The sequence below is a fragment of the Bombina bombina genome, chromosome 7, assembly GCF_027579735.1.
Source record: "Bombina bombina isolate aBomBom1 chromosome 7, aBomBom1.pri, whole genome shotgun sequence".
Taxonomy (NCBI): Eukaryota; Metazoa; Chordata; class Amphibia; order Anura; family Bombinatoridae; genus Bombina; species Bombina bombina.
This window is the reverse complement of record NC_069505.1, coordinates 476,567,418-476,595,375: the sequence shown is the minus strand read 5'-3', so window position 1 is coordinate 476,595,375 and position 27,958 is coordinate 476,567,418. Positions and strand designations below refer to the sequence as shown.

Genomic DNA, 27,958 nt, shown 5'->3' with positions numbered 1-27,958 from the left:
AGAAGCAGGGAAATAGAAGTGCAAACTGACGACAAAAAAATATATTCAAAATAATGGGTGGCGTCTTCTGGACTCCACCATCAAAGAAATTTATGTAGCAGGTAAGCATAAATTATATTTAGTTTCATACAGGTGGTGAGAGTCAATGATCCTTTACTCTGGAAAAAGTAATACCCAAGCTGTGGAGCCCACAAGTAAAGCGGACAGGACAAGGTTTATTATTCCATTTCTACTAGATAATTCAATTTTGTTGTTTTTTTTTTTACAAATACTTTCTTCTTCCATAGTGTTTTTAAATACCAAAAGGAAAAAATATATATATAGTACATCGACTAATGTATACGTTGTTTTCCCACAAGACACAAAGTTTAAATCCTGTTTTTAATAAAAAAAAACAAAAAACAATTGAATTAATATAAATTGCATTTATACGTAAGTTTTAAATCAAGTAAACTAATAAATTGTAGTTGACCTTTTATAGTCACACATTTTTGTGAACCTGGTCTTATCTGTTAAAATATTAGATACATCACGAATATAATAAAAATAAATACACACTTTTTCTTATGGTTTGCCATAATGTATCTCACCCTACAGATTATACAAGATATTTGATGGCATTGGTAAAATACCACGACAAACTTTTTGGTGAGCAATTAAATTTGATTTATGGATACAACATTTTACCATTAAGAGCTTGAAATTGATTTTCCTCTAGTATGACTTTTCTGATGACTAATAAGACTGGATCTCCAGGTAAAACTTTTATCACATTCAGAACAAGAAAATGCTTTCTCCCTTGTATGAATTTTCTGATGAGTAACAAGATTGGATTTCTGGGTGAAACATTTCCCACAATCAGAACATGAAAATGCTTTCTCTCCAGTATGCATTTTCTGATGTATAAGTAGACAGGTTTTCCAAGTAAAACACTTTCCACATTCAGTACATGAAAATCCTCTTTCTTTTGTATGAGTTTTCTGGTGAGCAATAAGACTGCATTTCCAGGTAAAACATTTCCCACATTCAGAACACGAAAATGCTTTCTCTTTTGTATGAGTTTTTTGATGATAAATAAGATATGATTTCCGGATAAAACATTTCCCACATACAGAACATGAAAAGGCTTTCTCTCTTGTATGAATATTCAAATGAGTAATAAGGTTGGCCTTCTGCGTAAAGCATTTCCCACATTCAGAACATGAAAATGCTTTCTCTCTTGTATGAATGTTCTGATGAATAACAAGATTGGATTTCTGAGTAAAACATTTCCCGCAATCAGAACATGAATAAACTCTCTCTCCTGTATGAATTTTCTGATGAGTTATAAGAGTTGATTGCTGGGCAAAACGTATCCCACACTCCGAACATGAAAATAGACTCTCCCCTGTATGAATTCTCTGGTGACTATAAAGAGCTTTTTTTTGACGAAAACATTTTCCACATTCAACACAAGGAAATGGTTTCTCTCCTGTATGAATTGACTGATGACAAAGAAGACTATATTTCTGGGTAAAAGATTTCCCACATTCAGAACATGAAAATATTCTCTCGCCTGTATGAATTTTCTGGTGACTAATAAGATCTTTTTTCTGACGAAAATTTTTTCCACATTCGGAACAAGAATGCATTTCCTCTTCTGTGTGAAGTTTTTGATGTCTAACAAAACTTGCTTTCTGGTTAAAACATTTACCACATTCAGAACACGGAAATGATTTATTTCCTGTATGTGCAACAAGAGTTGATTCACTGGTGAGTACTTCCCCACATTTATAAGATAAAATGGATTTATTTCCCACATGGATTCTGCAATCTCGTTTGAGATTGAAAGAAACACCTGCACTCTGGCTTTGATTAGTGATATTCCAGCTCATGGAGCCCCCTGTTGGAAAGAAAGAAAAGTGTATAGATATTTGCATTCATAAAGTTCTCTCTTTCAGAAATATAAAAATAATCATATACACATTTCCTTTGTCCTTTCTATCCTTTTAAATGGACAGTCTAGTCAAAAATAATTTTTCATGATTCAGATAGGCCATGCAATTTTAAACTTCTTTCTAATTTACTTTTATCATCAATTTTGCTTTGTTTTCTTAGAATTCTTAGTTAAAAGCTAAACCTAGGTAGGGTCATGTGCTAATTTCTAAGCTTTTTGACAGTTTTTCACAGCTAGAGGGCGTCAGTTCATGTATGTCATATAGATAACATTGTGCTCACATCCGTGGAGTTACCCAGGAGTCAGCACTGATTGGCAAAAATGCAAATCTGTCAAAAGAACTGAGATAAGGCGGCAGTCTGCAGAGGCCTAGATACAAGGTAATCACAGAGGTAAAAAGTATATTAATATAACTGTGTTGGTTATGCAAAACTGAGGAATGGGCAATAAAGGGATTATCTATCTTTTTAAACAATAAAAATTCTGGTGTAGACTGTCGCTTTAAGTGCTGTGCTGCTAAAGGTCTAAATGCAAAATAAATGTTTTATATATGCGCAACAACTGTAATGCTTACAGCCGCACAAACCCTAAATAAACCACTATTACATATAATTACAGCTGAACTTTTCACTAATCACTTTATTCTGTTTTATTCTTTTTTATAAGGTAAAAATATTTTATCTTGTATGCTACACACTAACCTGTGTCTGCAGTGTAACAATCTGAGAAAATGTAACTTATTTACAAGTGACAAAATAACGCCATTACAGAATATTCCCCTTACTTAAAAGGGACAGTCTACACCAGAATATTTATTGATTTAAAAGTTAGATAATCCCTTTATTACCCATTCTCTAGTGTTGCATAACCTACACTGTTATATTAATACACGTTTTACCTCTGTGATTATCTTGTATCTAAGCCTCTGCAAACTGCCCCTTATTTCAGTTCTTTTGACAGACTTTATTATTATTATACTTTATTTATAAAGCGAAAACATATTCTGCAGCGCTGTCAATGAGGGAGTACTATTCATTTAGATAAGAAAATGATATAAAACTTGTAAGAGACAAGACATTTTACAAACACATACAGGAGGAATTGAGGGCCCTATCCCCGTTGGACCTTACAATCTATTTTAGCCAATCAGTGCTGGCTCCTAGGAACTCCATGTGCGTGAGCACAGTGTTATCTATATGAAACACATGAACTAACACCCTCTAGTGGTGAAAAACTGTCAAAATGCCCAGAGCTAAGAGGCGGCCTTCAAGGTCTTAGAAATTAGCATATAAACCTCCTCGATTTAGCTTTCAACTAAGAATAGCAAGAGAACAAAGCAAAATTGGTGATAGAAGTAAATTGGAAAATTGTTTAAAATTACATGCCCTATCTGAATAATGAAAGTTTGTTTTGGAATAGACTGTCCCTTTAAGGGGCAAAATACTCATGTGCTAAATCACTTGAAAGTGATGCAGCATAATTGTAAAAAGCTGAAAAGAAAATATCACCAGAACATCTCTATGTAAAAAGGAAGATATTTTTCCCAAAATTTTCTTCAGCTCTCCAGAGTAAGTGCTGTGTAAACAGGTTAAAAGGAAAAAAAATAGACAATCAGCATAAGCAGTGTCGAGGTAATGCTTTGTCTTTACATAGAGATGTTCAGGTGATATTTGTAAGTCAGTTTTTCACAGCTATGCTGTGTCACCTTCAAGGGCTTCAACATTTTGGTTTAATGTTCCTTTAATTTATATTAATCACCTTCAGCCATATTTATAGGAACTTCATCCTCCTCAGTCTTCACAAGATCATGCACATACGGTTCTCCTCTGTGCCCAATCAGTGAGCCAGCTGAAGGCGTCAAATCCCTACGGCCTGTACAGTAAGAACACACACATAAGTGTGAGTTGTTTTCAGGATTTGTGGTGGGTAGCAATATCACTTGCTCCATATTTATGCTCATTTGAGTATGGTGAAGATGAAAAGCATGAAATTAAAATCCTCCATATTTTCTCTCTCTCTATTATACATACCTATCTATCTATCGATAGATGTTCAAGCAGGGACTGCACTCACTGGATTTGAATAACACTTTATATATTTATTCAAATCCAGTGAGTGTATATTGATACTTTGACTTTGCACCCTGGTTGATGTCCAAATGGAATTGTGAGTGCATATATATATATATATATATATATATATATATATATATATATATATATATATATATATATATATATATATATATATATATATATATATATATATATATATATATATATATAGTTTATAGTCAGTAGCCTAGCACTCCGACCTATCCGTAACCCGGGTGCATTCCTTAAGTCCACAATACATCTCTTCTCAAAGAAGGGCACCCACAGGATTTAAAACTTAAACAAGCTTTATTTCCAATTCATAGTAAAATAGATAATTTGTCGACGTTTAGGCTCGAAACGTCGACAACTGATCTATTTTACTATGAATTGGAAATAAATATTGTTTAAGTTTTAAATCTTGTGAAACGTAAACAACCTTGAGTATGTGCTTATGTGTGTATCTGTGAGTGATATTGTGTGCTGTGAGTGTTTATATTTATGAGAAAATCTATACAATCTATAAAGACATTCTGTGAGTGTGTGGGGGAGGGTGTTAGGTATATTATCTTATCTGTGGAATTACTCTGATGTACCTCAATGAAAATTGAGCAAAACTATTCTGTGATCTCAGACACAACATACGTGCACACTTGTTTGCAACCTATGTCCCTCAGACACAACACACGTGCATACTTACCTGTGCTAATATTGTCACTGGTTTCCTCATCTGTGTCTCCCAGCTGGCGCCTCACACACAGATCTTCCGTTAGCTGAACTTTTACTATATCAGCGATATCTTCATCTGTACAAATAAAGCAGATTTCGTTTTTATATCCGATGATCTAGTTTTTAAAACTTTAGCCTGAAAGAGTTTGTACATCTACAATGCAATATCACCAAATATACACACTTTGGGTATTTACCATATACGCTTTTACTTAGCTAACATTTTTAGCAAAATTGGAAGCTCAAATTGAAACGGTCATTGGATTCCAGTTGGATTCCTAGTTTCTAATACTTGACATCCAAAAACATGTTTCTGGGAACTTTTCTATTGAAAACTCATTTGCTGCTGTGAGCTTTTAGTGGCAAATCCTACTCAAAAAACAAGGGAACTCATTGCTTAAGGAGGTAGTAAATGCCAATAATTTAGATAAATTTAAAACAGGTTTAGATACATTTCTGAGTAGAGACAGAACGCAGGGATATGACTGCTTGTATTAAATTGGTCACCTGTTTAAAGGGACACTGTACCCAAAAATATTCTTTCGTGATTCAGATTGAGCATGAAATTTTAAGCAACTTTTTAATTTACTCCTATTATCAAATTTTCTTCATTCTCTTGGTATCTTTATTTGAAATGCAAGAATGTAAGTTTAGATGCCGGCCCATTTTTGGTGAACAACCTGGGTTGTCCTTGCTGATTGGTAGATAAATTCATCCACCAATAAAAAAGTGCTGTCCAGAGTACTGAAACCAAAAAAAAGCTCAGATGCCTTCTTTTTCAAATAATGATAGCAAGAGAAAGAAGAAAAATTGATAATAGGAGTAAATTAGAAAGTTGCTTAAAATTGCATGCTCTTTCTGAATTACAAAAGAAAAAAATTGGGTTCAGTGTCCCTTTAAGTTTAAACCACTTTTGCTTAACCCTTTTATGCAAAAATAGGCTCTTTCATATACATAATAGAAATACATTGAGTAATAGGTCACTTTAATGGCTGATATATGCTCTAAAGGGACACTGAACCCAAATTTTTTCTTTTGTGATTCAGATAGAGAATGTCATTTTAAGCAACTTTCTAATTTACTCCTATTATTAAATTCTCTTAATTCTCTTAGTATCTTTATTTGAAATGCAAGAATGTAAGTTTAGATGCCGGCCCATTTTTGGTGAACAACCTGGGTTGTTCTTGCTGATTGGTCGATAAATTTATCCACCAATAAAAATGTGCTATCCATAGTTCTGAACCAAAAAAAAGCTTAGATTCCTTCTTTTTCAAATAAAGATAGCAAGAGAACAAAGAACATTTTATAATAGGAGTAAATTAGAAAATTGCATGCTCTATCTGAATCATGAAAGAAAAAAAATTGGGTTCAGTGTCCCTTTAACTATTAATTTCAGGTAAATCAGGTAGGATCTGTATAGGTTGAACTCGCACTTCAGTTATCTTTTAAACTCATCTACTATATTACAATTATACTTTCCAAATCACTAGTTAGGCCACATCTTGAGTACTGTGTATCAGCAGACCTCAGACACCAGATACGTGCACACTCACCTGCAATCCACATCCCTCAGAAACAACATACGTGCACACTCACCTGCAATCCACATCCCTCAAAAACAACATACGTGCACAATCACCTGCAATCCGCCTCCCTCAGATACAACACACATGCACTCACCTGTAACAGCTGCACCTTCACCTGTGTACCTCAAGCACAACCTACGTGCACTCTCCTTAAACCTGCATCCCTCAGAAAGAACATAGATGAACACTCACCTGTATTCTTCGTCCCTCAAATACAACATAAATGCACACTCACCTGTAACCAGTGTATCTCAGATAAAACATACATGCACACTCACCTGTAACCTGTGTATCTCAGACATAACATACATGCACACTCACCTGTAACCTGTGTACCTCAGACATAACACACATGCACACACCTGTAACCTGTGTACCTCAGACATAACATACATGCACACTCACCTGTAACCTGTGTATCTCAGACATAACATACATGCACACTCACCTGTAACCTGTGTACCTCAGACATAACATACATGCACACTCACCTGTAACCTGTGTATCTCAGACATAACACACATGCACACTCACCTGTAACCAATGTATCTCAGATAAAACATACATGCATACTCACCTGTAACCAGTGTATCTCAGATAAAACATACATGCACACTCACCTGTAACCTGTGTATCTCAGATAAAACATACATGCACACTCACCTGTAACCTGTGTATCTCAGATAAAACATACATGCACACTCACCTGTAACCAGTGTATCTCAGATAAAACATACATGCACACTCACCTGTAACCTGTGTACCTCAGACACAACACACATGCACACTCACCTGTAACCTGTGTACCTCAGACACAACACACATGCACACTCACCTGTAACCAATGTATCTCAGATAAAACATACATGCACACTCACCTGTAACCAGTGTATCTCAGATAAAACATACATGCACACTCACCTGTAACCTGTGTACCTCAGACACAACACACATGCACACTCACCTGTAACCAATGTATCTCAGATAAAACATACATGCACACTCACCTGTAACCAGTGTATCTCAGATAAAACATACATGCACACTCACCTGTAACCTGTGTACCTCAGACACAACACACATGCACACTCACCTGTAACCAATGTATCTCAGATAAAACATAAATGCACACTCACCTGTAACCAGTGTATCTCAGATAAAACATACATGCACACTCACCTGTAACCAGTGTATCTCAGATAAAACATACATGCACACTCACCTGTAACCAGTGTATCTCAGATAAAACATACATGTTCACTCACCTGTAACCAATGTATCTCAGATAAAACATACATGCACACTCACCTGTAACCTGTGTACCTCAGACATAACATACATGCACACTCACCTGTAACCTGTGTATCTCAGACACAACACACATGCACACTCACCTGTAACCTGTGTACCTCAGACACAACACACATGCACACTCACCTGTAACCTGTGTATCTCAGATAAAACATACATGCACACTCACCTGTAACCTGTGTACCTCAGACACAACATACGTGCACACTCACCTGTAACCTGTGTACCTCAGACATAAACACACATGCACACTCACCTGTAACCTGTGTACCTCAGACATAAACACACGTGCACACTCACCTGGACAGTTACTGGTTTCCTCATCTTGGGCTCCCAGATGATGCCTCACACACAGATCTTCTGTTATCTCAAATTTTACTATATCAGTGTTATCTTCATCTGTACAAATAAAGTAGATTCAGTTTAATATTTTAACATAAAAGTTTGTATAGTTCCCACACAGACAATATCACTAAATACAGGTTAGTTCTTTCTTTTTATTTAAATTCCAGGTTATAATACAATAAACTAAACAAGGGGGCAATTTATGTAAATACAGTAGATTTGCATTATCAACAAATGTATAATAATAATAAGACAATGCAATAAGAAAATATATGCTTACCTGATAAATGTATTTCTTTCCGGATAAAATGAGTCCACGGCTTCATCAATTACTGTTGGGAATATCACTCCTGGCCAGCAGGAGGAGGCAAAGAGCACCACAGCAAAGCTGTTAAGTATCACTTCCCTTCCCACAACCCCCAGTCATTCCATGGAAGGAAAAAGGAGATAAAAAAGAAAGTAACACAAAGTGTAGAGGTGCCTGAGGTTTAGTAAAAAATAACTATTGAAATAAAGGGCGGTGCCGTGGACTCACCATATCCAGAAATAAAAAATTTTATCAGGTAAGCTTAAATTTTCTTTTCTTTCCTAAGATATGGTGAGTCCATGGCTTCATCAATTACTATTGGGAACCAATACCCAAGCTAGAGGACACAGATGAATAGGGAGGGACAAGACAGGCAGACCTAAACAGAAGGCACCACCGCATAAATAACCTTAATCCCAATGGACGCCTCATTCGAGACAAAATAATCAAATTTGGAAAGAGAATGCAAAGAGAACCAAGTTGCAGCCCTGCAAATCTGCTTCACAAAAACCTTCATTTTTGAAGAAAAGGAGACAGCTCTCAAGGAGTGTGCCGTAATCTTCTCAGTAGGCTACTGACTCGCAGTCTCATAAGCAAAACCAATTATACTTCTCAACCAAAGAGAAAAAGTAGAAGTAAAAGCATTCTGACCTACACGCTACCCAGAGAAACAAACAAATAGGGCAGAAGACTGGCGAAAATCCTTTGTAAGGATTCCGCTTCATGTTTTACCTATGCCTTTCCCATTCACCTTATGTAAGGATTCCGCTCCATGTTTTACCTATGCCTTTCCCATTCACCTGACTTCAGCCTTACCTGTACTTAAGGCATCAGCTGACTGCAGACAGGTGCTTAATTATTAAGTTTCTAGACTAGCTCTGAAGCGTGTCTGTTTTCCACTTGCTGTGTGTTTTTTCTGAAAACAAACCAGTCTGCTTTTCTTCCAATTACTGAATCAGCTACTACCTTGGGATTACTTATTTTTTACTGCCGGTTCATATGCTCATTTTGCCTACACAAAGTTTTACAGAGGCAAGTTTTTCTTTTTAGCGTGCACGCTACAACTGAGACTTATTTCATACTGCAGAGTGTTTGCTGCCGTCTCCCTCTGAGTTTCTATCTCATCTGAGCCACTGAAGCGTTTCTCACACACCGGACTTCAACCTCTCTTCCACTGCAACACAGCGCAACTCTTCTACAAACAACCTCCCACGGACTAAGTACAAGGACATCTCAGAATTAATTCCGCTTCTATTACACACCATCCGGTGACTGGGGGTAAGCGCTGTAGTTACTTTAAGCTGTGCTGTACAAATAAACATTGAACTTTGCTTTTCCCTGCTACTCTACTGACCGCAAGACTATCAGCACATGTGTATACCGTTCTGTGACAAACTAACTAACTGTGTCTAAAACTGAGAGTTACACTTCACACTGAACTGTTATATCTTACGCCAGCACTAATAGCAACACTACCTGCTTTCTGGAACTCTGCTTTTCTTTATCAAGATTTATCGTACTGGGAGCTAGCTGAACTCTAAAGATTGCTACTAAGAAATTGATTTATTTTTTATATTTCTTCTGATCCAGCCTTTGTTTATGTATATACTACTGCTGTGACATTCAACAGCATATGTGATTTACATCATTCGTTGCCAGACAAGTTTCTGATCTGCAATTCAATTACTTGAGAATAACAACTTCACTGAAAGCAGCTTGGTCTATGCTGTTCAATAGTCCATTTGCCAAAAGTGATACAAATCATTTATTTTGCATACTCTGCAGTTGTGATCCATCCTCACTCTCTACTAAATCCTTACATCCTTAGTCGCCTGAGATAAAATTGTAAAGCATGCACAACTTCCAAGTTGTGCAACAAACGGTCTTAAAAAGAAGAACTAGGACACAGGGAACATCCTGATTAATATTTCTGTCTGAAACTACTTTAGGAAGAAACCTAACATAGTACGATGTTATGCTCAAACGGAGCCTGCTGCAAAACTTAAGAACAAGGTTAAGACTCCAAGAAGGAGCAACACAGGCCTGATTCTGACCAAGGCCTGACAAAAAGACTGCACATCTGGCACGTCCGCCAGATGCTTATGCAGTAAAAAAGATAATGCAGAAATCTGACCCTTCAGAGTACTGGCTGAAAAAAAAAAAAAAAAACCTTTCTCCAGACCTTCCTGGAGAAAGGACAAAATTCTAGGAATCCTGACCCTACTCCTAGAGTAGCCCTAGGATTCACACCAATAAAAATATTTACGCCATATTTTATGATAATCCTTCTCGTAACGGGCTTGCAAGCCTGAATCCTGGTCTCAATGACCGACTCAGAAAAAAACATGCTTAGATAGAACTATTCGTTCAATCTTCCAGCGGTCAGCTTCAGAGAAACGATATTTGGAAGAAAGAAGGAACCCTGAATCAGAAGGTCCTTTCTCAGAGACAGTCTCCAAGGTGGAAGAGATAACATCTCCACTAGATCTGCATACCAGATCCTGCGACCCGGGATGAAAAGTCTGTCTGCTCAGGAAATCCCCTTCCCAGTTGTCCACTCAACCTGGTGGTTGATGTAAGCCACTGAGGTGATAGTCGTCTTTAGCTTGGTTCCAGACGAACAATGAGGCCAAGCCATAAGAGCATTGTAAATCGCTCTCAACTCCAAGATGTTAAAGAGAAGGGCAGACACTTCCGAGTCCACAATCCCTGCACCTTGAACAAGACCTAGACTGCTTCCCAGCCCAGCAGGTTGGCGTGCGTTGTCACGTCACCCAGGAATGTCTCTAGAAGCCCACGCCCTAAGACAGATACTCCTGAAAAACTACTATGGGAGAGAATCTCATATTGACTGTCTAGATCTATCCTATGAGACAGATCCGAAAGTTCACCATTATATGGAAAATAGTAAAGAGAATGATGTCCATGGTAACCATCAGACCAATTCTCTCCATACATTGAGTATCTGAAAGTGAAGGTAAAATCAACTGCAGCTAGATCCAAACTCCAACCTTCTGGTTGCACAATGGCTAAGCTATTTACCGGACCACAAGAGCTTGTTGTTGCCCGGACAATAAACTGCAGAAAGGAAAAGGAATAACTCCTTGATCACCTGACCTCTGTTAGAAATCTTCTCCTAGATAGAGAATCTATTAAGGTCCCCAAATAAAATTACCCTTGTAGATAGAACATGGAACCTCTTCTCCAGAGTTATTTCCCATCCATGTGAAAGTAGGTTGGACAAGATCTCTTGAAAGAGAGTTAGCTCAAAGAAGGATGACACCCGAGCCATATATTGTCCAGAAAAGCACCCTTGCAATACCCCAAGACCTAAATGTATTTCCAGGATGACGAGACTTAGAAACTTGAGAAGATCCCGAATAATGGGAACAATAAATACACATTCTTCAGGTCTATGTTCGTCATGAACAGGCCCTCTTGAACCAAAGGAGAATAGATACTACTTTGAAGGCCAGAACCTGAGAAAAATACCTAGATCCTGTTCCCAGACTGAGACTGGAACTATCCTCCCAGAGAGGAAGGCCCTGAACCCAGTTCAAGGACTGCCTCTCAACATACCTGGATAGCAGATACTTTAGAAGGAGAAATATGCCCCTGGGAGGAAATCTTAGATTGGAATCCAAAAGAAATGACTGACCCTGCAGAAAAAGGAAAAGGTTCCTCTAGTCTTATTCTCCTGACGTGGGGTAGAAAAGCCTTTTTTCATCCGTAAAGTCAGAGGATAATTCTGCCAGACCAAGTCCAAACAAGGTCTCATCCTTGAAAGGAAAATGCCACAAGCGTGGATTTGGAGGAAACGTAAAATATTGAACCTATAACTGCAGAACTATTAGCCTAGGCTGTACCACTAAGCCACAGGTAGGCTTCTCAGCTGACCAGATTTCAACCACAATGCCTGGCGGGCTAGCACAGCAAGTCTAATAAGACAAGGCCTTGCTCTAAATGAACAATTAACCTCCAGCTTCTCATCCATACATCCATAAAGGAGCAGCTACCCCCCATAGGGATCAAAGTCCTCTGAGCCATAGTAGAAAGCTCCCTTCTAGTTAGGGCTCCGTGCATTTTAATGGAGTCAGTGACAGGAAAATCCTTTGAAAGACAAAAGAAAGGTATCCCTAGCTTCTCTTATTCCTGAGAAAATATCCAAGGCACGTCTAGAAACACTTCCTCATAGAAAGGAACAACCTATAAATAATAAAGTTCAAACAACTTTCAAAGGTTGACAACAACAGGGGTATCGATGTCTTCCAAGTAGCCAAAAACCTCCTTTAGCAGTACACGAGGTGTGCAAGCATACATCTGAAAAGGACCACTTCAGTATCGGATGAAGGAATTATACTGTCCGAATCTGAGATGTTACCCACAGAAGCAACCAGCGAATTCTCCTCACCAGACTTAGGAGAGAAAGCAACCTGTGTAGCAGAATGAGGAACAGAAACCTTACTATTTGGATCTTCAAACGTCTTCTTTGGGGTTTCTGGGAAAGATCCCCTTACACTGTCTAGAACAAGAAAAACTTCCTACAGTGAAATCCTAGCAAATACATTTACTAAATATCCTAGGGTTGACAGCGACAGAATATCGGAGTCGTCCCAAGTAGCCAAAACCTCCTTAAACCATACACGAGGTGATCAGGCATAAATCTGAAGGTTATCACTTCAGCATCAGATCAAGGAATTATACTGTCCAAAACTGAGATTTCACCCTCAGAAGCTACCGACATCTGATCCTCATCAGACCTATGAGGGAGGGTAACCCGAGTAGCAGCAGGCGGAACATAAACCTTACTATCTGAATCTCTAATTTTCCTCTTGCGATTTCCCTTTAGAATCGGAAATACAGATAATGCCACAGATACCCAGAAAATAGCTGGGGAGCAAACTCTGCCAAATAACTCCTCTAGGAGATTAAGAGGAACTGCAGGGAACTGCATGTGACGCCATAGAGGCCTGGGACGTTTCAGGAGAAAGCTGTGGCATTGCCTGAACAGCATCATCCTGGGAGACATGAGGCTCAGAGGGCAACATTCAATAGATTCTATACATTTGCCCTACCAGAGAAGGTGACCATAACCGGAATTCTCAGGTACTAAACTGCTGACTTAGCAACTCTGCTATTCAAGCAACAATGAACATTTCCCCTGAGAAGCATGAAAAATGGAGATGAAATAAAATCTTTATTAATAAAGGATGCATCCTAAAATAGTTTTGGCTTGTGCCGTGCGCTTGCAATCGCTGCCAGCGGGGGGGTTGTGCCAAAGCAGGAGCGGCCACAGCATCCCCCGCCTGAAAGACCTCAGGAAGTTGGGGAGAGAGACAAAAAAGTTTGTAACAAAAGAATTTATTCCTCAAGTGCCACTAATCAATTAAACTGGATTAGCTCACCACTGAACTACAGTGCAATAAACCTGCATATAACAACCCTCAACTTGAGGATGTAAAAAATATGCCCTGCGGTAGTACTCTAGTCTCTATATAATGTATGACATATACGAAACGTTTAAATGTAAAATTAACATATAGTATCAGTAAGATTCATTAACTTTGCCTTAAAATGTATCTGTCATTTTTAAGCCATGTCTTCTCTCCGGAGAAACAATCAGAGACAGGCATAACAACGACCGTTTCACACTGAGACGTCTGACTGAAGATAAGCCCTGCCCTCAAAATAGCGACACTCTGCTCCTATGTGATGAAGACAGAGGCGGGCCATAAAATCGGGATGGGGAAGAAGCGAGCAATATCGCGCTTTGCCTAGAACAAAGTAGTCAGAAAAACTTAGGACCATACAACGGAACTGCTCCGTTTCTACCCCAAACACGGAGCATACATCACACATAAGCGCCCCAAATAAATGGCGCCACATGTAAAAGTGCGCTCACTAAATCTACAACCTCCGCTATAAAATTCCCCACATTAGCGGTGAGAAGCATAAATCCAAACACTGAGTCATTTTCAAATAAACTGAATGTAGATTATGTAAGAAAAATTTAATCTGAGCCTCCACAGAGATTTAACTCCATTCTCCCTGAAGGAGATTAACCCTTAAGTCTCCGGTCACTTGTTAATGAAGTGCCTGCCCACTGCCAGTATATCCTTCATTAAGGATCTTTAGTCCCTTATTAAGTGCAGATTGTATATTTTTCTTAAAGGGCCACTGTAAGTAAATATTTTCTATGCCTGTTACTAACTAACTACCCCAAATACGCTTTTTATCAATAGCATTTCATTAACATATCTCTACCGTATATCAGAAATCTTGTCTGCAAATGTAATTGTTTTCCAAACCCACTCCGTGGGTATCCTTTGCTCTGTACCAATCCGTTTACAATACCTAGGTTTCAAAATGGCGCTTTAAACACAAAGTTATTGGTTTAAGTATTTTGAACATGCAGTGCTGAAAATAGTGGGCAGGATAACGTGACATCATCGGCGAATAAAATATATAACTTTTAGAATGTTATGAAACTTCGTTTTGGAGAAAATATAGGTCAGTAGGTTTTAATTAATGTTTATTAACTTTAATATGTTAGTTGTTTAGCTTAAAAATTATAACAGAAAGTAATCCTTTAAGCCCTTCAGTGCCAGCCTCCTAGCCCCAGAAGACAAAAGGCACTTACCTGCACATCTAGCTGTCCGGCAGGAGGACTACTCACAGAGCATGGAGGGATGCCACTCCCTACAGAGACCAGTGAAAACAGAAAGAACAGTAAACCTACTCTGGCTTTCTATATCAGGGCAGCAACATGTTAGGAAAACGCAGCAAAGCCCACTCTACAAGTTCCCAACTGCTTAACCCCTTAGTGACCACAGCACTTTTCCATTTTCTGTCCGTTTGGGACCAAGGCTATTTTTACATTTCTGCAGTGTTTGTGTTTAGCTGTAATTTTCTTCTTACTCATTTACTGTACCCACACATATTATATACCGTTTTTCTCGCCATTTCTAAAGATACCATTATTTTCATCATATCTTATAATTTACTATAAATTTTTTTTTATAAAATATGATGAAAAATGTAAAAAAAAAAACCCACACTTTTTCTAACTTTGACCCCCAAAAGCTGTTACACATCTACAACCACCAAAAAACTCCCATGCTAAATAGTTTCTAAATTTTGCCCTGAGTTTAGAAATACCCATTGTTTACAAGTTCTTTGCTTTTTTTTTGCAAGTTATAGGGCCATAAATACAAGTAGCACTTTGCTATTTCAAAACCAATTTTTTTTCAAAATTAGCGATAGTTACAATGGAACACTGATATCTGTCAGGAATCCCTGAATATCCCTTGACATGTATATATTTTATTTTAGAAGACATCCCAAAGTATTGATTTTGGCCCATTTTGGTATATTTCAAGCCACCATTTCACAGCCAAATGCGTTCAAATAAAACATTTTTTTCACTTTTACACAAACGTTAGGTTTCTAACGGAAATTATTTACAAACAGCTTGTGCAATTATGGCACAAATGTTTGTAAATGCTTCTCTGGGATCCCCTTTGTTCAGAAATAGCAGACATATATGGCTTTGACATTACTTTTTGATAATTAGAAGGCTGCTAAATGCTGCTGCGCACCACACTTGTATTATGCCCAGCAGTGAAGGGGTTAATTAGGTAGCTTGTAGGGAGCATGTAGGGTTAATTTTAGCTTTAGTGTAGTGTAGTAGACAACCCAAAATATTGATCTAGGCCCATTTTGGTATATTTCATGCCACCATTTCACCGCCAATTTCGATCAAATAAAAAAAAAAAAATCGTTAACTTTTTCACTAACTTTGGGTTTCTCACTGAAATTATTTACAAACAGCGTGTGCAATTATTGTACAAATGGTTGTAAATGCTTCTCTGGGATCTCCTTTGTTCAGACATAGCAGACATATATGGCTTTGGCGTTGATTTTTTTGGCGTAGAGATCAGCCTTCCACCTGACACATCAGACCCCCTGATCCCTCTCAAACAGCTCTCATCCCTCCCCCACCCCACAATTGTCCCTGCCATCTTAAGTATTGGCAGAAAGTCTGCCAGTACTAAAATAAAAGCTATCTTTGATTTTTTTTTTAAAGCATATTTACATTTGTTGCTCTTTAGAATCCCCCCTTAGCCCCCAACCTCCCTGACCCCCCAAACAGCTCTCTAACCCTCCCCAAACTAACTATTTCCCACCATTTTGGGTACTGGCAGCTGTCTGTCAGTACTCACTTTGCACTTGAATGTGCTTTTTTTTTTTTTTTTTAAATAACCACTTTTTTCTGTAGTGTAGCTGCCCCCCCCCTGCATAAACTACCCCTCCCCCTCCTAGATCTATTTTATAAAATTATTTCCCGCCTCCTCTCCCACCCACAACCGCCACCCTGTCCCACCACTTTGAATTTTTATAGCCCGGATCGCGGGCGCACACGTGCACGCACCCGGCGATCTTTTCCGACTGCTGGCCGGAAGATTGCCAGCGATGGGCCGCCCACCCGCCTCCCTGTAGCTGCTTCCACCCACCAACAATCGACACCATTTCTGGCCGATGCAGAGAGGGCCACAGAGTGGCCCTCTTTGCATCGGTGTGCTAAAAAAGGTATTGCAGTGATGCCTCAATATTGAGGCATCACTGCAATACCTCAGAAGCTGCTGGAAGCGATCAGGATCGCTTCCAGAGCTTCAAACCCCAGAGGACATGCCAGGCACGTCCTTGGTCGTTAAGGGGTTAAAAGCCACCAGTGCCCTACTGAAGAGACTAACGTAGAGTACGGCTAGACCCAATCTTGAGAGGAAAGATCAAAGCAAACCTACTCTGGCTTTCAAAATAATAAAATCTTGATTGAAGTGAAATAAAATTTTCTTCATACACCAAAACTTCACTTCCTCCTTGCACCGAAGGCAAAGAGAATGACTGGGGGTTGTGGGAAGGGAAGTGATACTTAACAGCTTTGCTGTGGTGCTCTTTGCCTCCTCCTGCTGCCAAGGAGTGATACTCCCAACAGTAATTGATAAAGCCGTGGACTCACCATATCTTAGGAAAGAGATTTCTTTCTGACAAATTTCAAAGTTAAGTCTATTTGCACTCCTCCTGTATCATGTGACAGCCAACAGCCAATCACAAATGCGTGTACAAATATTTTGTGAATTCTTGCACATGCTCAGTAGGAGCTGGTGACTCAAAAAGTGTAAATATAAAAAGACTGAGCACATTTTGTTAATGGAAGTAAATTGGAAAGTTGTTTAAAAATTGCTGCTCTAGCTGAATAATGAAAGATTCATTTTGACTTGAGTGTCCCTTTAATAAACCAGGCTAATCTAGAAGGGAAAGCAGCAACTGTGCGCACAGCCCCGGGAGACTCACGTATTACTACTCACCAGCAGGGAGGGACGAATTAGTCTTATGACTATTCATTTCATCTGTCTCATCCTCTTCCTTGACATTTAATAGCCCAGTGCCTGAGTTTTCAAGAAGCCCTGCAATAAAATAAAAATGTACTGATAATGCACAGATTTCTTATTCTCAGCAATTTTAACATATATTAATTAAAATAATAATGTACATACCTTTTCTTAAAAGTACATAAACTCCCTATGCTATCTAACCTACATTTTAAATTGGTGGTGCTTAAAGAGACAGTATACACCATTTTTCACATAACTGCATGTATTAGACACTAAAGAAGAATATTTACAGATACTCATCCAAAAATCCAGTATAAAACCTTTTAAAAACTTACTTAGAAGATCCTAGTTTAGCACTCTTGATGAGGTTAGGCTGAGACACCCAGTGAAAGGAGCTGAGAATGCAGAAAGAGCAGACGCTCCCATCTCCCCTGCATATGAAAAGACCCATTGCACAAACTGGAGCAGCAGGAATCTGTAGACTTCAGTCTACATCTGATACTTGGTTAGGAGTCTGAAAATCAGCACAATGTTATTAAAAAAAATAAGCAAAACCAAAAATTGTTACAAAAACACTCCCAGGTGGGCTATATAAATGGATCATCTACAAAGCATTTATGCAAAGAAAAATCTAGTGAATAATGTCCCTTTAAGAACTACAAAACTGGTACACAGTAGCAATTTGCATAGCCCTTTAAATGTACACTCCCTTCAATGACTCAATGACCTCAATGCTCTAATTGGAATATACATTGGATTCGAAAAGAAATTGATAGGGGCACGTATTATTGTGGTAATGGAAGGTTCCTTGGTGATTTCAAAAGAAAAACAAAAACAAAGATGAGCTGAGTCTCTACAGCTTGAATAAATATTCTGGGTCCTAAGTAACGTCTGCTTATGTACAGAATCAATTCTATTCCCAGTGTAATCCTGATCTACAGATTGCACAAAGCTTACACAAGGCTGGATAACATACTTGGTGAAACTGTTACATGGGATGAAATCTCTTCAGATCACCTAAACACATTGACAAATAGAATGCCAAAGGTGCAAGGCTGTCATTGGTGCACATGGGGGATTCTTTGACAAAAGCAAAAGTATAAAGGACACAATTATTATTTCACTTAAAATTCATTATTTCTAACCTTGTCAATGACTGTGTTTCATATATGTTTTCATGGGAAATAAGGAAATGTCTAAGTGACCACAAGCTTTTTGTACGTGTGTATATATCTTTTTTTATTTACCATTTATTTTTAGTAATGTTCAAAGAAAAACTATAGAGTTATAACTGGGTTTCACGTGTAACTATGTACCAACCTGACTTTACAAACAGAACTGTTGCAAACAACCTTGCTTTACTTTAACACGGCTTCATAGAAACTTCTTCTGTACCATCCCAGAATACTACCATTATGTCCCTTTAAGGCAATCAGACCAGGTGTCATGTGACGTCTGCTTACCGCTGTGTGCATCATGAAGGTCTGAGGTTTGGTTCTTGTCAGACATTGTCTTGTTCAGCGCTACTGAATATGTCAGATATTCTTATAACATTTCTTCTTTACTGACAAACGCAGTGACGTGTATTGTACGTGATCTTCACAGTAACAGGAACCTAATTCACAGAAAGACACCTAAAAGGGACATTAAACACAATTTTTTCTTCTTCCACAATTCAAATGGAGCTGCTAATTGGTGGCTGCACATATATGCCCCTTTTTATTGACTCACCCAATGTGTTAAAATAGATAGCTCCCAGTAATGCATTGCTGATTCTTCAACAAACGATAGAAAACGAACAAAGCAAATTAGATATTAAACATCAATTGGAAAGTTGTTTAAATTTGTATTCTCTATCTATTCAACCCCACAAGGACAAGGCCATTTTTCAATTTCTTACCGTTAAAAAGGGACATTAAACACTTTGAGATGGTAATGTAAAATGAAAAATTTTATATAATAAAAACAACTCAATATACTTTCATTATTTATTTTGTCATCTTTGCCTGTAAATCCAATCTGAAATTGTGAGCTGTTAGAAATGGAAGTGTAGAAACTGTTAAATCCAGCACAACCATTGGCTGCACACTCTAGTGACCTATTTATAACTGACCCTAATTGGCTACAGCAGAGAAGGTAACCTAAGTTACAACATGGCAGCTCCCATTGTTTTATAGACACTAAAATTTTACACTTATTTTGTCACTTTTTAAACAACTAATGAAACTTTAAAAAATACATCTACATGTTAGTCATGGACTAATCTTTTCTTTGAATGCATCATTCTATCTAGCATGTATTTAGTGTTTAATGTCCCTTTAAGGACCAGGGCTATTTTGAAATTTCTGCTGTGTTTGTGTTTAGCTGTAATGTTCCTCTTACTCATTTACTGTACCCACACATATTATATACCGTTTTTCTCGCCATTAAATGGACTTTCTAATGACACCATTATTTTTATCAAATCTTATAATTTACTATAAAAATTTTTTATAAAATATGATGAATTATTTTTAAAAAACACACTTTTTCTAACTTTGACCCCCAAAATCTGTTACACATCTACTACCACCAAAAAAACAACCATGCTAAATAGTTTCTAAATTTTGTCCTGAGTTTAGAAATACCCAATGTTTACATGTTCTTTGCTTTTTTTGCAAGTTATAGGGCAATAAATACAAATAGCACTTTGCTATTTCCAAACCATTTTTTTTTTTCAAAATTAGCGATAGTTACATTGTAACACTGATATCTGTCAGGAATCCCTGAATAACCCTTCACATGTATATATATTTTGTTTTAGTAGACAACCCAAAGTATTGATATAGGCCCATTTTGGTATATTTCATGCCACCATTTCACGCCAAATGCGATCAAATAAAAAAATAAAATTGTTCATTTTTTCCACAAACGTTTTCACAAACTTTAGGTTTCTCACTGAAATTATTTACAATTAGCTTGTGCAATTATGGAACAAATGGTTGTAAATGCTTCTCTGGGATCCCCTTTGTTCAGAAACAGCAGACATATATGCCTTGGCGTTGCTTTTTGATAATTAGAAGGCAGCTAAATGTCGCTGCGCTCCACACTTGTATTATGCCCAGCAGTGAAGGGGTTAATTAGGGAGCTTATAGGGAGCTTGCAGGGTTAATTTTAGCTTTAGTGTACAGATCAGTCTCCCACCTGACACATCCCACCCCCTGATCCCTCCCTAACCCCTCTCAAACAGCTCTCTTCCCTCCCCCATCCCACAATTGTCACCGCCATCTTAAGTACTGGCAGAAAGTCTTCCAGTACTAAAATAAAAGCCTTTTTTTTTTAAAGCATTTTTTTTTTTTTAAATAAATACATAGTTTCTGCAGTGTAGGTTGCCCCCCGTAACCCCCCCCAACCTCCATGATCCCCCCAAACAGCTCTCTTAACCTCCCCCCTCTTCCTATTTGTGGCCGTTTTAGGTACTGGCAGCTGCCTGCCAGTACCCAATTTCTTTACAAATTTGCTAATATTATTATTTTACCCCATTTTTCCGTAGCGTAACTGTCCTCCCTCAATATCCTACTACCCCCCCCCCCTCCCAGATCCCCTTTCCAAACAATATTTCCCCTCTCCCTCTCGCATAGATCCAGCAATTATCGATCGGGCGCTCCCGCCCACCTTCCCGGAACAGTGGCCGGAACTAGTCCAGCGATGGGCCGCCCACCCACCTCCCTGCAGCTGCTCCCACCCACCAACGATCGGCACCATCGCTTGCCGATGCAGAAAGGGTCACAGAGTGGCCCTCTCTGCATTGTGTGCCAAAAAAGGTATTGCAGTGATGCCTTAATATCGAGGCATCACGGCAATACCTTGAAAGTGGCTGGAAGCGATCAGGATTGCTTCCAGCCGCTTTAAACCCCCAACATCGTACAGGGTACGTCGTTGGACTTTAATGACCAGTTTGTGTAAAAGGACTTTAAACACTAAATAGATTTCATGCACCTCACTCTAATTATGAGCTCTGTCATGTTGGAACTTAGGTTACACTACACATAGTGCAGAATTATATAACATTACATTAGCCAAACGTTTTAAATCATAATATTCCCTTTTTATTTTTAAAAAATATCGCCGTTATACAGACCCGCTCTCTGGGCTCTGCTGAGCGGGTCTGTTTTTTTTACTGAGCGCATCGGGTCAGCTGTATAGTCACAGCCCGGCCCGACCGCGCCATTAGACACAATGCAGCTCGCTCCCGCTGTCAGACAGAGCAGGAGCGAGCTGCATTGTGTCTAATGGCGCGGTCGGGCCGGGCTGTGACTATACAGTTGGCCCGATGCGCTCAGTAAAAACAACAGACCCGCTCAGCAGAGCCCAGAAAGCGGGTCTGTAAAACGGCAATATTTTTTAAAAATAAAAAGGCAATATTATGATTTAAAACATTTGGCTAATGTAATGTTATATAATTCTGCACTATGTGCAGAATTATATAACATTTTTTTTAAGGTTTACTGACCCTTTAACTCCAAGCTGTATAGGCTCGAAAGCCTACTACCAATTAAGCATATTAGGTGATGTGCATCTCTGTAATGAGAAGGGGTGTGGTCTAATGACATCAACACCCTATATCAGGTGTGCATAATTATTAGGCAACTTCCTTTCCTTTGGCAAAATTGGTCAAAAGAAGGACTTGACAGGCTCAGAAAAGTCAAAAATAGTGAGATATCTTGCAGAGGGATGCAGCACTCTTAAAATTGCAAAGCTTCTGAAGCGTGATAATCGAACAATCAAGCGTTTCATTCAAAATAGTCAACAGGGTCGCAAGAAGCGTGTGGAAAAACCAAGGCGCAAAATAACTGCCCATGAACTGAGAAAAGTCAAGCATGCAGCTGCCAAGATGCCACTTGCCACCAGTTTGGCCATATTTCAGAGCTGCAACATCACTGGAGTGCCCAAAATCACAAGCTGTGCAATACTCAGAGACATGGCCAAGGTAAGAAAGGCTGAAAGACGACCACCACTGAACAAGACACACAAGCTGAAACGTCAAGACTGGGCCAAAAAATATCTCAAGACTGATTTTTCTAAGGTTTTATGGACTGATGAAATGAGTGAGTCTTGATGGGCCAGATGGATGGGCCGTGGCTGGATTGGTAAAGGGCAGAGAGCTCCAGTCCGACTCAGACGCCAGCAAGGTGGAGTACTGGTTTGGGCTGGTATCATCAAAGATGAGCTTGTGGGGCCTTTTCGGGTTGAGGATGGAGTCAAGCTCAACTCCCAGTCCTACTGCCAGTTTCTGGAAGACACCTTCTTCAAGCAGTGGTACAGGAAGAAGTCTGCATCCTTCAAGAAAAACATGATGATTTTCATGCAGGACAATGCTCCATCACACGCGTCCAAGTACTCCACAGCGTGGCTGGCAAGAAAGGGTATAAAAGAAGAAAATATAATGACATGGCCTCCTTGTTCACCTGATCTGAACCCCATTGAGAACCTGTGGTCCATCATCAAATGTGAGATTTACAAGGAGGGAAAACAGTACACCTCTCTGAACAGTGTCTGGGAGGCTGTGGTTGCTGCTGCACGCAATGTTGATGGTGAACAGATCAAAACACTGACAGAATCCATGGATGGCAGGCTTTTGAGTGTCCTTGCAAAGAAAGGTGGCTATATTGGTCACTGATTTGTTTTTGTTTTTGAATGTCAGAAATGTATATTTGTGAATGTTGAGATGTTATATTGGTTTCACTGGTAAAAATAAATAATTGAAATGGGTATATATTTGTTTTTTGTTAAGTTGCCTAATAATTATGCACAGTAATAGTCACCTGCACACACAGATATCCCCCTAAAATAGCTAAAACTAAAAACAAACTAAAAACTACTTCCAAAACTATTCAGCTTTGATATTAATTAGTTTTTTGGGTTCATTGAGAACATGGTTGTTGTTCAATAATAAAATTAATCCTCAAAAATACAACTTGCCTAATAATTCTGCACTCCCTGTACAGGTATCTGAATCAGAGTTACTGCACATGCGCAAACACATCAGTACTAAAATGCAATAAAAGGTTTAAATTCTAACATGGCAGCAGTCAATGACTAGCAGGAGTCAGGGAATAACCTCAATACTATCCTTATATATAATTCATTTAACTCTGCTACATTATCATTAAAGGATACTAAACCTAAATGTTTTTTTTTCATGGACAGCGCTTGCTGAATGGTAACTACATTTAGACACCAATCAGCAAGCACTACCCAGATGCTGAACCAAAAATAGGCTGGCTCCTTAGCATAGATTCCTGCTTTTTCAAATAAAGATAGCAAGAGATCAAAGAAAAATTGATAATAGGAACACATTAGAAAGTTGCTTAAAATTGCTGCTCTATCTGAATCATAAAAGAAAAAATGTGGGTTTAGCATCTGTTTAAATGAGAAACTACACCAATTTTTGAGATCTGCAAAAAATAAAAATAAATTGGGTGTCACTTATTTCTCTTAAAGTGACAGTATACTGTAAAATAGTTTTTCCCTTAATGTGTTTACAATTACTTTTTTTTTTACCAGCTGCCGAGTATAAAATGTATGAGAATTTGCTTTTTAAGATTTATTTGTGTATATGAAATAGCTGAGTTTTGCGTTTTGACGCCCCAACCTAATAAAATGGTCTGAGCTTGTAGGTATAATCAGATCTCATTACTTTATCACATTGTGTACATATACATGTGTCTGTATCTTATATCTGTAGGTATAATCAGTTCTCATTACTTTATAACATTGTGTACATATACATGTGTCTGTATCTTATATATGTAGGTATAATCAGATCTCATTACTGTATCACATTGTGTACATATACATGTGTCTATTTTATATTTGTAGTTATAATCAGATCTCATTACTGTATCACACTGTGTACATATACATGTGTCGTTTTCTTATATCTGTAGGTATAATCAGATCTCATTACTGTATCACATTGTGTACATATACATGTGTCTTTATCTTATATCTGTAGGTATAATCAGATCTCATTACTGTATCACATTCTGTACATATACATGTGTCTTTATCTTATATCTGTAGGTATAATCAGATCTCATTACATTATCACACTGTGTACATATACATGTGCCTGTATCTTATATTTGTAGGTATAATCAGATCTCATTACTTTATCACATTGTGTACTTATACATGTGTCTTTATCTTATATCTGTAGGTATAATCAGATCTCTCTCCCCAGTACCTTATACACAGACATATAACACACAGCCCCCTCCCCAGCACCTTATACACAGACATATAACACACAGCCCCCTCCCCAGCACCTTATACACAGACATATAACACACAGCCCCCTCCCTAGCACCTTATATACAGACATATAACACACAGCCTCCCCCTGCCCCAGCACCTTATATACAGACATATAACACACAGCCTCCCCCTGCCCCAGCACCTTATATACAGACATATAACACACAGCCCCCTCCCCAGCACCTTATACACAGACATAACACACAGCCCCCTCCCCAGCACCTTATATACAGACATATAACACACAGCCCCCTCCCCAGCACCTTATACACAGGCATATAACACACAGCTCCCTCCCCAGCACCTTATATACAGACATATAACACACAGCCCCCTCCCCAGCACCTTATACACAGACATATAACACAAAGCCCCCTCCCCAGCACCTTATACACAGACATATAACACAAAGCCCCCTCCCAGCACCTTATACACAGACATATAACACACAGCCCCCTCGCCAACACATTATACACAGACATATAACACACAGCCCCATCACCTTATACACAGACATATAACACACAGCCCCCTCCCCATCACCTTATACACAGACATATAACACACACAGCCCCCTCCCCATCACCTTATACACAGACATATAACACACAGCCCCCTCCCCAGTACCTTATACACAGACATATAACACACAGCCCCTCCCCAGCACCTTATACACAGACACTTAAACTGATGATTTACTGACCCGGTCAGTTACCCAGCAGCAGATCGCAATCACGAACCACAAAGCATCAGGAAGGACAAAAGAAAACGACTATGTTTCCCAGCATTGCATCGGAGTTACCGTCTTTAGTAACAAGAACACCGAAAAAAAGAAAAATCCAAAAAGAACTACTCTTCCCAGCATGAACTGCAGCAGCTTCATTCGTAAGAATAAACCGGAAGCAGGAAGTATTCCCAACATGCATTGCACATAGATCCTATGGAAGTTTTCTATACGGGAAAGAGGATGGGCCACATTGCCTTTTATTGCAATGATTCCCCGTGTTTGTTCCTCTTGCTCCCTCTTGTGGCGGTTTACTGTTATAGCTAAATAATGTTTCTGAAATGTCCAGTTGTCACTTTTATTTTGGAATGGAAATGTAATCATCTCTATATAATAACTAATTAATCCAATATGTTAATACATTTAATGTTACATGGTTATTATATTGTATATCTAAGGAAATAATTTGTTACAGTCAGCATAAAAATGCTTTATAGCTGCCTCTGAGTCTCCTACAACATTGTAATTAACCCATTGTATGACCAAGAGAGTTCCAGAAGATACAATGGACCAGGGATAGGCACAGACAAAGGCTGTGGCAGACATTTTCCAAAGTACAGACCTTAGTGAAGGACACCAAGGTACATTTGAAATTAAAAACATTATTATATATAGTGCTGGGTGTTATTATACTGATGCAGATACCACTGATCCTATAACCAGCCTCCTCTGGCTATACCCATGTGCCAGTGTCACTGCTGTGTCATTATATAGTGCTGGGTGTTATTATACTGATGCAGATACCACTGATCCTATAACCAGCCTCCTCTGGCTATACCTATGTGCCAGTGTCACTACTGTGTCATTATATAGTGCTGGGTGTTATTATACTGATGTAGATACCACTGATCCTATAACCAGCCCTCCTCTGGCTATACCCATGTGCCAGTGTTACTACTGTGTCATTATATAGCGCTGGGTGTTATTATACTGATGCAGATACCACTGATCCTATAACCAGCCCTCCTCTGGCTATACCCATGTGCCAGTGTTACTACTGTGTCATTATATAGTGCTGGGTGTTATACTGATGCAGATACCACTGATCCTATAACCAGCCCTCCTCTGGCTATACCCATGTGCCAGTGTCACTACTGTGTCATTATATAGTGCTGGGTGTTATTATACTGATGCAGATACCACTGATCCTATAACCAGCCCTCCTCTGGCTATACCCATGTGCCAGTGTTACTACTGTGTCATTATAAAGTGCTGGGTGTTATTATACTGATGCAGATACCACTGATCCTATAACCAGCCCTCCTCTGGCTATACCCATGTGCCAGTGTCACTACTGTGTCATTATATAGTGCTGGGTGTTATTATACTGATGCAGATACCACTGATCCTATAACCAGCCCTCCTCTGGCTATACCGATGTGCCAGTGTCACTACTGTGTCTTTGTATAGTGCTGGGTGTTATTATACTGATGCAGATACCACTGCTCCTATAACCAGCCCTCCTCTGGCTATACGCATGTGCCAGTGTCATTACTGTGTCATTATAAAGTGCTGGGTGTTATTATACTGATGCAGATACCACTGATCCTATAACCAGCCCTCCTCTGGCTATACCCATGTGCTAGTGTCACTACTGTGTCATTATATAGTGCTGGGTATTATTATACTGATGCAGATACCACTGATCCTATAACCAGCCCTCCTCTGGCTATACCCATGTGCTAGTGTCACTACTGTGTCATTATATAGTGCTGGGTATTATTATACTGATGCAGATACCACTGATCCTATAACCAGCCCTCCTCTGGCTATACCCATGTGCCAGTGTCATTACTGTGTCATTATATAGTGCTGGGTGTTATTATACTGATGCAGATACCACTGACCCTATAACCAGCCCTCCTCTGACTATACCTATGTGCCAGTGCCACTACTGTGTCATTATATAGCGCTGGGTGTTATTATACTGATGCAGATACCACTGATCCTATAACCAGCCCTCCTCTGGCTATACCCATGTGCCAGTGTCACTACTGTGTCATTATATAGTGCTGGGTGTTATTATACTGATGCAGATACCACTGATCCTATAACCAGCCCTCCTCTGGCTATACCGATGTGCCAGTGTCACTACTGTGTCTTTGTATAGTGCTGGGTGTTATTATACTGATGCAGATACCACTGCTCCTATAACCAGCCCTCCTCTGGCTAT

General features: G+C 38.9%; 1 protein-coding gene across 3 annotated transcripts; it reads right to left on the bottom strand.

Annotated features, from left to right (window-relative positions):
- Positions 1-410: 410 nt before the first annotated feature.
- On the bottom strand, positions 411-25,884 carry LOC128666777 (gastrula zinc finger protein XlCGF57.1). 3 transcript variants are annotated; one of them, XM_053721564.1, is made up of 7 exons: positions 25,705-25,884; positions 19,166-19,336; positions 17,676-17,774; positions 7,956-8,054; positions 4,730-4,834; positions 3,695-3,808; positions 411-1,882 (listed from the first exon to the last, which is right to left on the bottom strand). In XM_053721564.1, the coding sequence occupies exons 2-7, from the start codon at positions 19,209-19,211 to the stop codon at positions 690-692; spliced, it is 1,656 nt and encodes a 551-aa protein (XP_053577539.1). In that variant the 5' UTR covers positions 19,212-19,336; positions 25,705-25,884; the 3' UTR covers positions 411-689. The 3 variants fall into 3 exon arrangements, with proteins under 3 accessions (XP_053577539.1, XP_053577541.1, XP_053577542.1); XM_053721566.1 differs by lacking the exon at positions 25,705-25,884 and adding an exon at positions 18,038-18,216 and having other exon boundaries at positions 19,166-20,890; XM_053721567.1 differs by lacking the exons at positions 3,695-3,808; positions 25,705-25,884 and having other exon boundaries at positions 19,166-20,890.
- Positions 25,885-27,958: the final 2,074 nt, after the last annotated feature.

Coding starts and splice junctions, on each gene's coding strand:
- LOC128666777 (XM_053721564.1), bottom strand. CDS start 19,211: ATGTCTGACAAGAACCAAACCTCAGACCTTCATGATGCACACAGCG. Junction 17,775..19,165: donor CCTTCATGATGCACACAGCG/GTAAGCAGACGT, acceptor ATTTTATTGCAG/GGCTTCTTGAAAACTCAGGC. Junction 3,809..4,729: donor CAGTGACAATATTAGCACAG/GTAAGTATGCAC, acceptor CTTACTGTACAG/GCCGTAGGGATTTGACGCCT.